The sequence below is a fragment of the Odontesthes bonariensis genome, chromosome 5 (genome assembly GCF_027942865.1).
Source record: "Odontesthes bonariensis isolate fOdoBon6 chromosome 5, fOdoBon6.hap1, whole genome shotgun sequence".
In the NCBI taxonomy this organism is placed as follows: Eukaryota; Metazoa; Chordata; class Actinopteri; order Atheriniformes; family Atherinopsidae; genus Odontesthes; species Odontesthes bonariensis.
The window spans coordinates 17166728-17181228 of NC_134510.1; the positions used below are offsets into that span (position 1 = coordinate 17166728).

The window sequence follows — 14501 nt, forward strand, 5'->3', positions numbered from 1 at the left end:
CTTTTTGCATTCATACAGTTGAAATGGATTTCCTCATTCGTAGGCTGGCTTGATTAAGTAGGGCACCGCCACCTGTACCAAAGACAAACAAGGCAACAGCAGTCATGATTTGGAGCAAATCAAACTTTCTAAAATAAAAACACTTTACTCCCAAAAAAGTGTGCCACGTGAACATATTTGGAGTTGAAGTGGCTGAAGCGGACTTCTTGGGTTTACTGTAGGCTCAGCCTGACAGTGCAGAGACTTCAGTGAGCACTGACAGGGCAGAGCACCATCTTTAATTTGCCTTTTCTACCCAGAACCTTAGGTCTCGTTGCTAATGCAACAGACCTGGTAATCAAATTTATTTATTTTTTTGCTCCTGGAGACAGGAAAAATAAATAAAATCTGGGCTTGTCATTTAAGTTCTGGGTACTGTTGATTAAAATTAAAATTTTCAGTGGTGTTGCACTTGAACTCTAAGTCCAATAGGCTATATCAAATGGCCGCTTGCACATTCATGTACAGTTTATGGAAAGCCTCTTTAATGTTGAGTATGTGCCTCATTATTTACACAGGATTTTATATTTTCTGATTTTGCAAATAAACAAATCTGCAAAGTTAACTAATAGGGCCATGCCCCCATTTATGGGTTTTTAATTTCCTCAAGTTCAGTGCCTCCATCATGCCTTAAGTAGTATTTTATTTAGAAGGGGATGCTAGATGGTTTCCTGTATTTTTTTGAACGTCTATGTTTAACTTCACGCACATCTCTAAAGCCCCGCCTTCGTCAGCAGATCTCACGCCAATCATCCTCGCCGGGAATTCGGTGAACGCCACACACGCACGCACACACACACGCACGCACACACCAAAAGTGATAAACACAAAACAATGACTTTTAGGAGCTGCACACAGAGCTGATTCGTTCTTTCACTTGGTCAACCCGTGGTTTAAATAAAGCGCCCATGGGGTCCATACATCCACAGCAATGGCTCATTGAAATTCAATGAGAATTCAAAACCCTTCTCCCAGCGTGCTTTGTGCATTTTTTTTTTTTTTTTTTTTTTTGTGCAGAACAGACTGCATTTTTTCACCACAGGGGGTCACCACTGCCTCACGTTTCCCATCATGTATTAACTGGGCAATATAGCCAAAAAGATACTTTAAAACATTTTATTTTTATTTTTTACCTTAACTTTTACATTAACTTATTAAAAATGATACTTTTGTAAAAGCAGAAACGAGAAAGAGTACACACCAAAACAAGTTATCTAAAACAACAGCATTACACCTTCCAAATTGACTGAATTTGACTAATGATACAAACCACATTTTTATTTTTATTGGTAAAACAAGCTACTAACTAATGGAAACAACAGTCTTATAGTACCAAATATAGTTTAATTCAAGTGTAGGGCTGTAAGGCTGTGAAATGTTGCTGTATTTTTACTTATGCCTGGTTATTGAAATGTACTATTACTAAAATACTCTGTCTTTATTTCATGGTTCCATTTAAAAAAAAAAAAAGAATATGATAATGATAATAATAAAAACTTTTAAGCTCATCAGTCATTTTTATCTGTGCCAATTTTTGCTTTGCAAGTCTTAGTGTTATTTTTGACGTGTGACCCAAGAGACCCTGATAAAGATCTCAAACTAGAATGTACAGGAAGCAACACTTCTCTCTCTGTGCATTGCTCATTATTAGGCTTTGAGACAGTTAGTTCTTTGTGGCAGATCTGAGAGCATCCAAAGAGATCCAGACACAGAGAAGCCCTGGGAGTGCAGACTCCGACCCTTGAGACATCATGTTGACAGGTGAATATATTCAGACAAAGACACATAGAGTCTTTACCTTGTTAGTCAGTGTCGTGCAGACTTGTTGAAAATGTATTTGTGTTAAAGTGTGTCATATTCAGGGTTTATCACTTGCTGCCGGGTTAAAATCAGGTTTTACATTTTTATTTATCGCGCTTGGATTTCCATTTGGATCATCATTATGCTACAATTTAGGTTCTGAAATCACTCTATTGCAGTAGGAGCGTCTCTCTTCAAAAAGGAGAACAAATTATACATATGTATTACCAAAAAGTTTGTCACGATAAAAAATATGGTCTAGATTGTGAGCATGTGATAAGATTCCACAGCCTCATATGACCTGCACTGATAAATGTTGATATTTGTGCCGATGTAAGTTTAGATCTTTACATCCTTTAGGGGAAATGCGAAGGCATGTTTTTATCACAAGTGGCCTTACTATCGGTGGCAGCCAGCAGGTGGCATAAAGCCACTTTCTGAGACTCACACATAGATTTCTGCCTTTCTTCTGTCCCGAATACAATGGTCCACATGATGTGTTTGTGAATGTAGCTCAACGAAAGCAACATTTCATTCACCTCAAGATAAATCACATGAAACAAAGAAATGTATAGGAGGAGTGTCCACGTGTATAGTTTTTGTATCAAATAAGTGACGGTGTTGTAGATGTTGAAATTAAAAGAAAAATCTCTGTCTGTCAACAGATGACTACGATAATGAAACCTTCACACCAACATTTGATTATTCCTTTTACTATGGGAATGAAAACACGGCTCCTTGCGAAAATGTTGACGGGATGGCCTTCAGCAGGATGTATCTGGTCACCCTGTATAGCTTGGTTTTCATGCTTGGCTTCATGGGTAAGTGTGCCTGCATCAGAAGTTTGGAAACAACTCAACATAACGAATGTGAATAGGTGTGCCCAAACTTTTTACCAGTACTGTATATTGTGTGTCTACTATGAGGAAATAGTTTACACGGTTGCTTGCAGTCACCCTCATCCCCTTTGAGTACTTGCTCTCTGTCTACAGAAGGGAGGTGAGTCTCCTTTTTGGGGACAGAAATCAAGGGATTGTTTTGTTCATGAGGATTTAGGATGAGGACTTGAACTTTGTGTGTGTGTGCATTGTATATCTACATAAAATACATCTAATTCTAAGGTTTTACATAAGAGAAAATAAAAAAAAATCATCTGTCTGTTTCTTTTAATACCTGGCAAAAATGTTCAGATGATCAACAGAACATGACATATTACATTGTGTCATTTCATAGCAGAAGCTTTGTCAGTTTGCTGATCTGTAGCATTCAGCTGTAGCATTCAATTGTTGCTGCCCAGGAATCTAGGAAGGTTGTATGGCCAAGAACAAAATGGAGAAAAAGGAGAGGGGAGGTTTAAACCATTTCTTCCTTTGATCGTCATGGAAAGTGGGAGATCACTTGCAGATGAAATGATTTGGACACAGCAGGAAGATCAGAAAGGCAACACAATTTTTCCCATCAAGACATGCCACCAGGAGCAACTCTCCCATCTCTACTAAGCTTTAAAGGGAAAGTTTTTTTTTTTTTAAAACCTGGACCTTATTTCTGGCATAAAATATGTTCATCTACTCACCAATAACAGTTCGGTGAAAGTCGGCCTCCAGCGTCGATGAAGTCATCCTGTGTGTAGAAAACCCCCTGATAATCCCCAATAACAATAACACGGCAGCTATGAGCTAACAATGCAATAGTACATTCATTCAGTACAAACATTCATTCGTCTTAAAGTATTGGTGAAATAAAGACGGCTAATGCCTTATTTAGAGGCTGTATTGTCTATGCCCTGTTCACTCCCGTTAAATGGATATACGCAGATCTCGAGTAATCTAAATATCTTTCGAAGGACTGAGAAGGAGCGTCTCTGCACCCCAGATGTTGAATAGTTGGCTGTGAGTCTATGTTTGTCTTCATTTTGTTATCTATCTATCTATAACAATAGTATAGCTTTGATAATTGATAATACTGCAGCAATTTAATTTCCCCGATGAGAGATTAAGATCAGATTTATTGTTATGCATACACATGAAATTTGTCCTCCGCTTTTAACCCATCCAGGTTGGCACCTGTTGACACACACATGCACAGGGTCACACACTCATAGAGACAGATGCCAACCTGGAGCAGTGGGCAGCCATTCACGGCGCCCAGGGAGCATGGGGGTACGGTGCCTTGCTCAAGTGACAAGGAGGTGGACTGACACCCCTCCAGCTGTCAGTTCCACCAATCTTTTTTTTTTTGAGTGGCAAGAGTGGGAATCAAACCTGCCAACCTTCTGGTTATTGGACGACCGACTCTAACCACTGAGCCACGTCCGCCCGACAGAGTATTATTGATTTGAACAGAATGTTTTAAATGATTATTATATTTTATTGTTTATATTATATATATAATATATTATTATATTCAGCAGATTTATAGTCGTCCAAGATTGTATTAAAATAATCCTTATCTATGATTTTATCAGGCCCATCGCAACAATTATAGTCCTGCTCGACTTCATTAAAATAATCCTTTGTGATTATTCTATCTGGCCCGGCTTATATTTTACGTCCTCAGCGAGGGAAATGCCGTGAATAAAATCACACAGAGCTTTTTCTCTGTTCGTTAATCTCATTACTCCAGCCCTCCTTCCATAAGTAACTGGCCCTCACCAAAACAGATTTAATTGAACTGCACTGGAGGTCTTGCTCACTGGAGTCCCAGACTCTCCCATGCAGGATTTCAGACGGCAACCCTGGGGAGGAGGACAGGGGCCTTGAGATCTAGCTTGAGAGAACAAGTTTTACGTTTCAGTTGAAATAAAGGTATTTTTCAACAATGGGTTGGCTTTGTGTATTTCCTTCTGAAAGTTCTGCAGCACCCTCAAGTCACATCGTTTTTACACAGTGCTAAAAACAAGGAGTAGTTACATGAAAGTAAACATCGTCATCAAAAACCACAAAGTGAGACAATATGCTTTTCATTGCTCACGGTCATGAAATTTTCTGTCAAGGTTGAGAGAGAATATTCTAATGGGAATATTCTGCCCCACTCAGGTCATATTACAATACAACAAAAAGAGCACAATAAATGACAAGCGATTGAAGGCATTTCTAATGATTTCCTCCAACAGTTGCTGTAACTACAATGTACTTGGTTGTTTTACATGTGAACACAACACAAATATCACAACAATAAGAGAATTACTGGTCATTATCAGGTGTAATATCACTAAGTGGCCTACACCTCTATTCTATTAATACTCTAGTTCCTTTTTGCTACAAACACACCAGCATATCTTCTCTTTATCTTTACTGTCCTAATAAAGAAATACACCTTTCAGAATTTATTTCTAAAAAGCATTCATACTCTGAATGTTTCAACAATGAGGTGACTTGAAGACAAATTATTATAGCCAATTATCTGATAATCTCGAGATAGCAAAATAATCATCTTGTGATCTCAAAATGATGACATCAAAACGCTCTTGGCTTTTGTATTTGAGAGCTCACAACCACATTACCCACAATACAACCTTCTATATCTCCTATAAATTAGGCTTATTAAAGCTTAGTGAAATTTGCAAGGCGTCTTCAAATTGTTGGTACGGAACAAGAGGAAGCCAGAAAGCCAGAGACACACCTATATGCACCATCTATTTTTCTATTAGAAATACAAGTCTAAATATAAGCATTTAGTGCACTGACTATGAATGTACTTCAATCAAACTCCCAATCAGAAAAGCCACACCAGACTAAGCAGATGACAGGTAGAACTGGTATTTTTTTTTTCTAATACAAAAGGCTGTCAGACAATAGTTACTGAAGCTTAAATATATGTTAAAAAAAAAAGCCTACATCCTGTCTTGTCTTGTTCTAGAGGCTGTCAGTGCAGGGCCAGTTCCTTGTTCCTGGTCTTTATACAATGGAGAAATTCTCTACCCAGAATTAACTACGAATGTAGAGAAATCATTTGACAATAAAAAACAAAATAAAAAAACAGGATTAAATTCATTCCAACTATCGAAGGTCATTAAGTCTGTTATGAAGGCTTTGCTCACTATATGGGACCTACAGTATTATCATTGAAAGTAAACTTAGCTGCATGCCAGGTAACAAGTTTGATTATAAATTAAGTGCTGCTGCGTCGTCAACAGCAACAACCTCATCAGTCCAAGAAGTCAGCCACGGGCAGACAAGGCGCACTTTAACGCACCTTTTATCACCATTCTCATCTCCTCAGCTGTATGTTCCTCACATCAACATCATTATCTTATTCATTTTTACCGTAAGAAGAGCCAGCATATTGATTGCAATGCCAGCCATTATCATTTTACATGTAGCTAGCAACATTCTGGACAGGACCAAAATGCACAACCAGTGATAGCTCAATAACTTAAGGTAGTAGCCTCTGATCAAGTCAACAAAGTGAGTCAACAATTATCATTTCTCTCGATTTAATGCAAGTATCCCATTGGTTTTGACTTGAATAGTTAATGGTTGGAACTGTCGACCTCATAGTTGCTGGTTCTAAAATATGAACTCTGACACTATCTATCAAAACAAATTGAATACTTGACTTATACAAACAGCTACCCAGCGTTGTTTATCATGGGTTCCAAAGGCAGATGAGACCAAAGTGGACATGTTTGGTCATAACGCACAGCAACTCGTTGGGTGAAGATCAAACAAAGCATGTCATCTCAAACAACTCAACCAAATGTGAAACATTAACGTTAAAGCTTGGCTGAACTTGGGTCATGCACAGGACAATGATCCCAAGCACAGCTGCTAATCTACAACAGAATGAGAGAAAAAAGAAAAGAATCGAGGTGTTGCAATAACCCAGTCAAATTCCATAACCCAACCTTATTCATGGAAATACTGTAAGAAACCTCAAAGAACTGAAACAACGTTGTAAAGAGGAGTGGGTCAAATATCCTCCACACCCACGTGAGTGGCTGATGACATCATACTGAAAACAATTACAGTTATTGCTTATTATTGCAATTATTGCTGTTCTACAAGATATTGAGTACTGATATTGAATGCGGCGTAGTTAGTTTTTCAAACACTCCTTCTGCCTTTTGGCTTAGTTTTTTGTTAATTAGATTGAACGATTCGTTGTTCATCTGAGGTTGTATTTTTCTTATTTTAAGACCAGGTAAGGACCACATCATTTTCTATTTTGTTATGTCCTGAAACATAGAATCTTTTGTGTCAAGACATATGTTTTAATCATGACTATATGTAACTGTGTGATGATTAAAAATCAGCATCTGACAAATACACTTTTTTTTCCCTCTCTTTCCCAAGGAAACGGCCTCGTGGTGTGGGTGCTGGTGAAGTGTCGCAACAAGACCAACTTCACAGACATGTGTCTCTTTAACTTGGCCATCTCCGACCTCCTCTTCGTCTTCACGTTACCGTTCTATACTCACTACTCCATGGCAGGCAAATGGATTTTTGGGGACTTTCTGTGCCGTTTTGTCTCATGGTTCCACCAGTCTGGTTTCTTCAGCAGCATCTTCTTCATGGTTGTTATGGCGCTGGACCGCTATGTTATCATCATGCATTCTCACAAGGTGTCATTCTATTGGACAGGAAGGGCAGGCATTCCAGTGACTTTATTTGTTTGGATGTTGAGCATGTGTGTCTCTCTGCCATCTCTTGTCTTTTCAAAAGTGAGAAATGATTCTGACGAGCAGGGATGTTACTACTGCCCTGAAAACGAGGAGTGGAAGCATTATGAACTATTTGCAACAAATGTATTGGGTCTCTTGATTCCCTTATTGGGGATGGTAGTTTGCTACTCAAGGGTCATCCCAACACTGTTGAAAATGCGGTCTACAAAAAGGTACCGCGCTGTTAAACTGATTTTCTTTGTAGTGGTCATCTTCTTCTTGTTCTGGGCTCCATACAACATTTCGCTTTTCTTGCAATTTCTACATTCAAAAGGCATAATAGCAGCGGAGACATGCAACTGGGACAAGGACTTGAGGCTATCAGTAGTAGTGACTGAGGCTTTTGCTTACACTCACTGCTGCCTGAACCCCATCATCTACGCCTTTGTATCACAGAAGTTTATGAAACGAACCATGCAGCTGCTGAAGAGATGTGTGCCTGTTTCCACCATGTATTGGTCAGATAGTTCATTCAGGAGAAGCTCAGTCTCCAGGTCCTCTGAGGTCACTGTCATCACGTAGAAGGGACAGGTGGAAATAGTACCACCCCAGTTCCAAAAATGCTGGGATACGGTGTAAAATGTCAATAAAACAGAACAAAATGATTTGCAAATCTCATAAATCAATATTTGAACCACAGTAGAACACGCAAAACATCTCAAATGTTGAAAGTGAGACATTTTACCCTTTCATGAAAACTAGGAACTCATCTTGCATTGAATGGGAACAGATCTCAAATAAGTTTAATGGAGGAATCAAATTGGTGGAAAGGTAAATGGTACTAAAAAGAAACAGATGGTGGAATATGTTACAAGTAGTTAGATTTAATAACAACAGGTCAGTTACATGACTGGATATAAAATAAGCCCCATAGAGACACAAGTCTTTTAGAAATAAAGATGGACAGAGCTTTAGAAATTTAAAAATCAAATCAGGATCAGGAGCCAAAAATTGATACTGGTTGGCTGTAATCTTCAGGCCCTCAGGCAGCACCACACTAAAAAGCAGGCATGATTCTCTCATGGAAGTCACTGCCTGGAACTTTAGAATTGGATGCTTGCACATCTGAAAAGGCACCATTGAATCTGAAAAGTTTTAGAGCATCCAGATGACATCTTTTCAAGGAAAGACTTTGTCTATTTCAGCAAGACAACGTTAAACTGCATACAAAGGTCCAGCAGCTGGTCTCCTTTAGTTCCCAGATGTTTGTGGACCGTTGTAAAAAGAAGAGGGGATGCTACACAGTGGTAAATGTGACCCTTTTTTATATGTGCCGCTGCAATCAAATTCAAGTTCAGCTAATATTTTCACAAAATAGTGAAATGTCTCCCTTTCAACTTTTGATATGTTTTCTGTGTTATATTGTGAATAAAATGTTGGGGTAATAGATGTGAAAATCACTTTCACTCTGTATTTCTATGCACAGCATCCCCATTTTTGGGGTATTCAGGAGTTGTATGTCACTTGAATATCTGTGGAAGGGACTTACATGTTTTCATTCAGGCAGCCTTGCAAAACCAATCCCTACCTATCACTTCCAGTTTCCAACTTATAACAATGTTCGTCATTGTAATCTAGTCTTCAAAAGTCCTCATCCTTTTTACCTTTTTGATGTTACAATTCCTCTCATATTGCAACAGTGTTTTCTTTTGATCAGTTTATTTTCCTCTCCTGCTGACGTTGGAGGAAAGTTAGCCGTGCATCAATACAAACTTTTCATCTGTCGCAGCTTCTAACCTCAATGTTCGGGTTTAAAGAAAAAAAACTGCTTTAGATCATGGAACTCCTTCACTGATCATGTGGAAATACTTGGTGATAATTCACAGCTACGAGTTTGTACAGCAGAACTTGCATATCCAAAAGTCATCATTCTTTTCAATCTGTTGTGTGGGCAGATTTTTTTTTTATGTTTCACATTTTATATTTATGTACAGTGTACTGCATAGATGTTCAAATATATGTTCTTTCCCTTCTAGTCTTACAATCACTCATCACTGGTATTGTCCCAAATTCTGTACATTGCAGAGCATTTCGTTGTGCTCTCTGTTGGTATTATCAGGATGATCTTACTTTGCTAGATGATATCTAAGGTTTAGAACCTTTACTCTTTCATTTCTATGGCAGCCTCTTATCTTGCTCTTTCTTAGTATGAAAGTCACCTTTTCTGTCATATTGAATAGGTATATTGCTCATTTGTAGGTGGCAGTTGACACTTTCTCCAATTTTTTTCTCTATTACTTGACAGCACGTTGTGGTTTGTGAGGAGGTTCATTTCTTCCCTTAACACACAGCTGAAGAGGCACCTTATCATGAAGTGAAAAAATTAACAGATAAGTGAACAAATAGAACATTTTAAAAAGGTTGTTTGAGACAGACAATGGCAGTGAAACCGTGTTTATTGTGCTGCAAGTTTGTGACTTTTTTTTTTTTTTTTGCCTTAAAAAATGTTTAAAAAGTGACAGCCACATAGGCATAAAACTTGCATTAGCCCATCCATGTTGTAAATATTTCCTTCTGTGAGCCTTTAACTTTCAATCAATGCTGCTTTTGTTGCATTGGGGAAAGTGCAGTATATGTGGAAAAAAATGTAAAAATGCAATGACATACGGAGGACTAAAGTGTTAACGCAGCTCTTTTGATAATGTTTGAAAAATAAAGTGCACGCCTGAACTTTCTTCTCATTGTGTGTCATGCAAGTTTCAACTCCTCACCTCTGTCTGCAAACAGCTGAAGGTAGTCAAGGTGACGACAAATAAGGCCTTGATCCATCAAAATTTGTCTAGATATATAAGGATAAAAGAGCATACTTTTATTTTTTATTTTTTTTAATCAAACACCCCTTATAGTAAATCTAATTGGGTAAAACTTTGGAATTCCTGATGAACGACATGCTTTAGAAAAAAAAAAAAACATTTAAGATGTGTGAATAGAACAAGAGTAACATTACTCACCCATTTTCCCCTAACTCTTGTCTCACCCTTTGCTCACATATAAAAGGGACATTTCTGAGAAAACCGCACTGACAGCCTCAACACTATGCAGAGGAAACAACAAAGCACAGAATTCACCTTACCAGAAGTGAGCCATGCAACAGGATTTGACACAAAAAGAGAGCACTGCATGTTGCTAAAGTAACTTTGATGCTCAGCACTAGAGCACACACATTGAAGAGCAGGGATATTGGCAAAGCATGTGGTAAGTGATTCACATATTAGTCTCTAACCATTTAGCTTCCATATAATAGACTTGCTTCTTATTTACCTCCTACACTTTTAAACACTGTGTGTAGTTGAGGATTCTGTTTGCACGTGTGGCTTTGTGTGTGCGCATATGCAATGTCAGCCACAGGAAGTGAGGGTCGGCATGGGTGTCAAACCAGGTGGTTCTCTGTATGTTGACAGTGAAAGAAAAATGTTTGAGATGTGGTTTGACAGATCAAATAAATGTGATTATAGTCACAGCAGTAGGGTGTTTGTGAAATTTACTTACACGCACCACTCTAAATGAAGGCGGGAGATGATTCTTGAGTATAACGCTGCTGTCAGCGCAGCCCATTCCGAACTGAGTAAGCTAGGGAATGGGAATAAGCTAATTTACCCATGAATTTTGACTGGTTGTATGTTTCTTTTAGATTTTGAAAGCTCTTAAGAGTTTCATAAACCAGCATTGAACTTCTTAACGTTTGTTACAGAAATCTTTCCCAACATGACTCACCAAATGTTACAGAAATGTTCAGCTTAAAGGGCACGAAAGGCCCTGTGATATTTGTGAATTCCCCACAGTGGCAATGTTTAAAGAACAAAATGTTCACTGCATGACGATCAGCCTTCATGGTGTTAAGGGACACTGGGTTTCATAAAGAGGAGAAGCGTACAGCACCATCTTCTTTTCTCTGGAGTTATTATAAATTATATAAATGTTTATGTATAAGAAAATAGAATAGAGAGTGACAAGCCAGATTTGCAAAGTAAGTAGACTTAAAATGTTAAATAAAATAATTAGAATAATGAACAAATTCATTTTAATCTTAGAGGGGAAATTCAACAGGATGAAATGGATTAAAGACAGGTGCTACATGTAGCAAAAAGTTTTTGTGGGGTTAAAACAGAGGATTGTTTTGTGTAGTCACGCTCATTTGCTTAAACCTTCTGTAATCATGTTATACTGCTATGCATTTGTTGGATAGCAAGTAATTGATGAGTGTGGCAATTGGAGCAAAATGCTGTATGAAATGACACAGGAATTTTACAGCTGTAGCATCTTTCCGTAGTTTCCACTCAACTTTAATTGATTGATGGACTGAAGGTCTAAGAGGGAAACCTTAATGCAAATTGAATAACCATCACATGAACTCAGAATGCTTATAATTTTCAATTGAAGCGCTTTGTAACAGCAAGTCAATCCAACTGCTTGCACAGGTTTTTCCGCACTGAGCTTTACGTCACGTTTACTTCACTTATATTAAGTTATAAACAGATAACCCCAAAGAAAAAAAATAGTTCCCAACATAATTTACATGGACTTGTGTACCTGTTTGACCAATGGAAAATATACACATTTCTATGGGATGATTGGTTTGTGACAAAAACGGAAAACGTTATACGGTAAAAAGGGTAGCCAGTAAAATCCTAAATCCTTCGGAAAAATTGCAAGTGAAAGGTCATGGCTAATTATTTTCTGAGATGGGAAAAAAAGAAAATCCTGGGATATTGGGAGATTCTACAGAGAATAATTCAGGTATTTGTTTTGCGTGGATCTAGATTGTTACTTCTGCACGTTTTCCTCTCTGTACATCGAATACCACTGTGTAAAAAGGTTTTTGCCTTAACTGTGTCCTTCTTAACCAGGCTGCTTTACTATTGCAAAGTACTGACCAAATGTTTTGCTCTGTCCCACACAGCAGTATGAATGAGTCAGAGTACGTGGAAGAATACGTGTATGATGAATGCGAGGATACAGATGCGGACTTGTCCAATATATCCTTGTTGGGTCTTTACTACACGCTGTTTTGTCTGGGCCTGCTGGGTATGTTCAAATAAGCTTATATTCCAACAAAAGTGTAACAACTGAGAATCAATGGCTATGTACATTAAAGCTCCAAACACAGCTGGGAAATTTGAGTTTAATTCAGTTAAGCTTAAACTGCTGCATGCACTTTTACAGATTGCAACCAGAAATAATATGAAACTCATAACAACTATCAATTTGAACCTATTTCACAGGGAACTGCACAGTTCTGTGGATTCTCCTCCGGCACATCAAGCTGAGAACTATGACAGATGTATGCCTCCTTAACCTGGTCCTGTCTGACCTCTTACTGACTGTGTCTCTGCCCCTTTGGGCCTACAGTTCACAGAACCTCGCATCATGCAAACTGATAACAGGATTCTATCAGGTGGGCTCTTATTTTTATTTTTTTTTTTTTACAACAAATTGATATTCGATTATGTTAAACACAAATAATGATAAATGTTTTGATTTCTATTGTTTAAAACTCAAGCCTGAATTTTCTATGGTAACAGCAGTCGTCCTCTTGTGAGTGTGTGTGAGACAGCTGCCGTGAAATGTCGGCTGTGTGAGGAACTTTACTGAGCCTGGCAAATGTCACCTCATGTCAGTGCACATCCTGTAAGTCACTGTGCTTCCTCTGTGCTCCTCTGAGCAGTTAGGTTTCTACAGCGGGACTTTGTTTGTGACCCTGATGAGTGTTGACCGCTACCTCGCCATCGTCCACGCTGTTGCAGCCATGCGGGCCCGGACACTTCGCTATGGAATCACAGCCAGCATTATAATCTGGGTTATATCTGTAATCATGGCAGCCCCTCAGGTGATATTTGCCTCCTTGGAGGATCCAGATGAAAGCAACAGCTCCCAGTGCCAGCCTTTCTACCCAGAGGAAACTGAAAAGTTTTGGAAATATCTGCGAAACTTTAGTGAGAACACGGTGGGACTTTTTGTGGGCCTCCCTGTCATCATTTTTTGTTACGTGAAAATCCTTGTTGTGGTCTCCAAATCCAGAAACTCCAAAAGGGACAAAGCGATGAAAATGATATTTACAGTGGTGTGTGTGTTTGTGGCGTGCTGGGTTCCTTACAACATCATAGTTTTCCTTCAGACACTGGAGCAGCTAAATATCCTGAACAACTGTAAAACTTCAGAAACCATCAACTCAGCAATGGCCGTTGTTGAGCTCATTGCACTGTCCCACTGCTGCATAAATCCAGTGATCTATGCGTTTATAGGGGAGAAGTTTAGGAAGTCACTGGGCAAAGTGCTGATGAAATACATCCGTTGGAACTACCAGATTGGAGGGGCTCACAGCCACAGAGACACCACAGACATTGAGACTTCCAACACACCTGTAAAATCAGATTATTAAAAGTGGGTCATCGGTGTGGTGGAGGGTGCATATGCAGCACGTGCTTGCTTTTCTTTTTTTTCTTCACTACAACTGAGGTGACAAATACCGTGTGCATGAGTATGGTGATGACTGCATGTGGTTTTATGCTCGACTCATTTTGAAATACGTATTGAACAAAAGAAATGTATAAAACATTTATCCACAACATGTTATTCAAAACATAAATCTTTAACACAAGATCTCTTTAACTTGTAAATCCATGTTGATTTTTTTTGTTTTTTGTGAATAAAATAGAAAAAAAAAAAAAAAAAGTCTTGGCAGTTCTTTCTCACTTCTTGGTTTGAGAGGAAAAAAATGGGCTCAACCAATCTTTTAACTGCTGTGTTTGTGTGTTTCTTTCTGAAAACTGTATTCCTCAGGATTCATTGTTCTTTTTTTATAAAAGAAATGCTGTTATCGTCATTTATGAGTATGATTTAACTTGAAAGCTGAATGCACATTCCTATTACTCAGTTCTACATAAACAGAATTTTTTTAGTGTACGGTCCTGCTATGTGAACTGAACTGAACCGAAACCTACTCTCCTAAACCTACATTTACTGGCACTGCCACACAGCTACAGCTCAAACTGAAACAACA

General features: G+C 38.5%; 2 protein-coding genes across 2 annotated transcripts; both read left to right on the forward strand.

The window, feature by feature from the left end:
* Positions 1-1631: 1631 nt before the first annotated feature.
* On the forward strand, positions 1632-10160 carry LOC142380700 (C-C chemokine receptor type 1-like). Its single transcript, XM_075466600.1, has 3 exons — positions 1632-1800; positions 2505-2660; positions 7134-10160. Exons 1-3 carry the CDS (start codon positions 1791-1793, stop codon positions 8021-8023), a joined length of 1056 nt encoding a protein of 351 aa, XP_075322715.1. The 5' UTR covers positions 1632-1790; the 3' UTR covers positions 8024-10160.
* Positions 10161-10528: 368 nt separating this feature from the next.
* On the forward strand, positions 10529-14092 carry LOC142380701 (C-C chemokine receptor type 4). Its single transcript, XM_075466601.1, has 4 exons — positions 10529-10696; positions 12402-12526; positions 12724-12896; positions 13167-14092. The coding sequence occupies exons 1-4, from the start codon at positions 10692-10694 to the stop codon at positions 13878-13880; spliced, it is 1017 nt and encodes a 338-aa protein (XP_075322716.1). The 5' UTR covers positions 10529-10691; the 3' UTR covers positions 13881-14092.
* The last annotated feature ends 409 nt before the right edge of the window (positions 14093-14501 follow it).

Bases quoted from the DNA above. Each gene is read 5' to 3' on its own strand.
- LOC142380700 (XM_075466600.1), top strand. The intron at 2,661-7,133 runs GTAAGTGTGCCT...CTCTTTCCCAAG, and splicing joins TTTCATGCTTGGCTTCATGG to GAAACGGCCTCGTGGTGTGG.
- LOC142380701 (XM_075466601.1), top strand. The intron at 12,527-12,723 runs GTATGTTCAAAT...CCTATTTCACAG, and splicing joins GTTTTGTCTGGGCCTGCTGG to GGAACTGCACAGTTCTGTGG. The intron at 12,897-13,166 runs GTGGGCTCTTAT...TCCTCTGAGCAG, and splicing joins TGATAACAGGATTCTATCAG to TTAGGTTTCTACAGCGGGAC.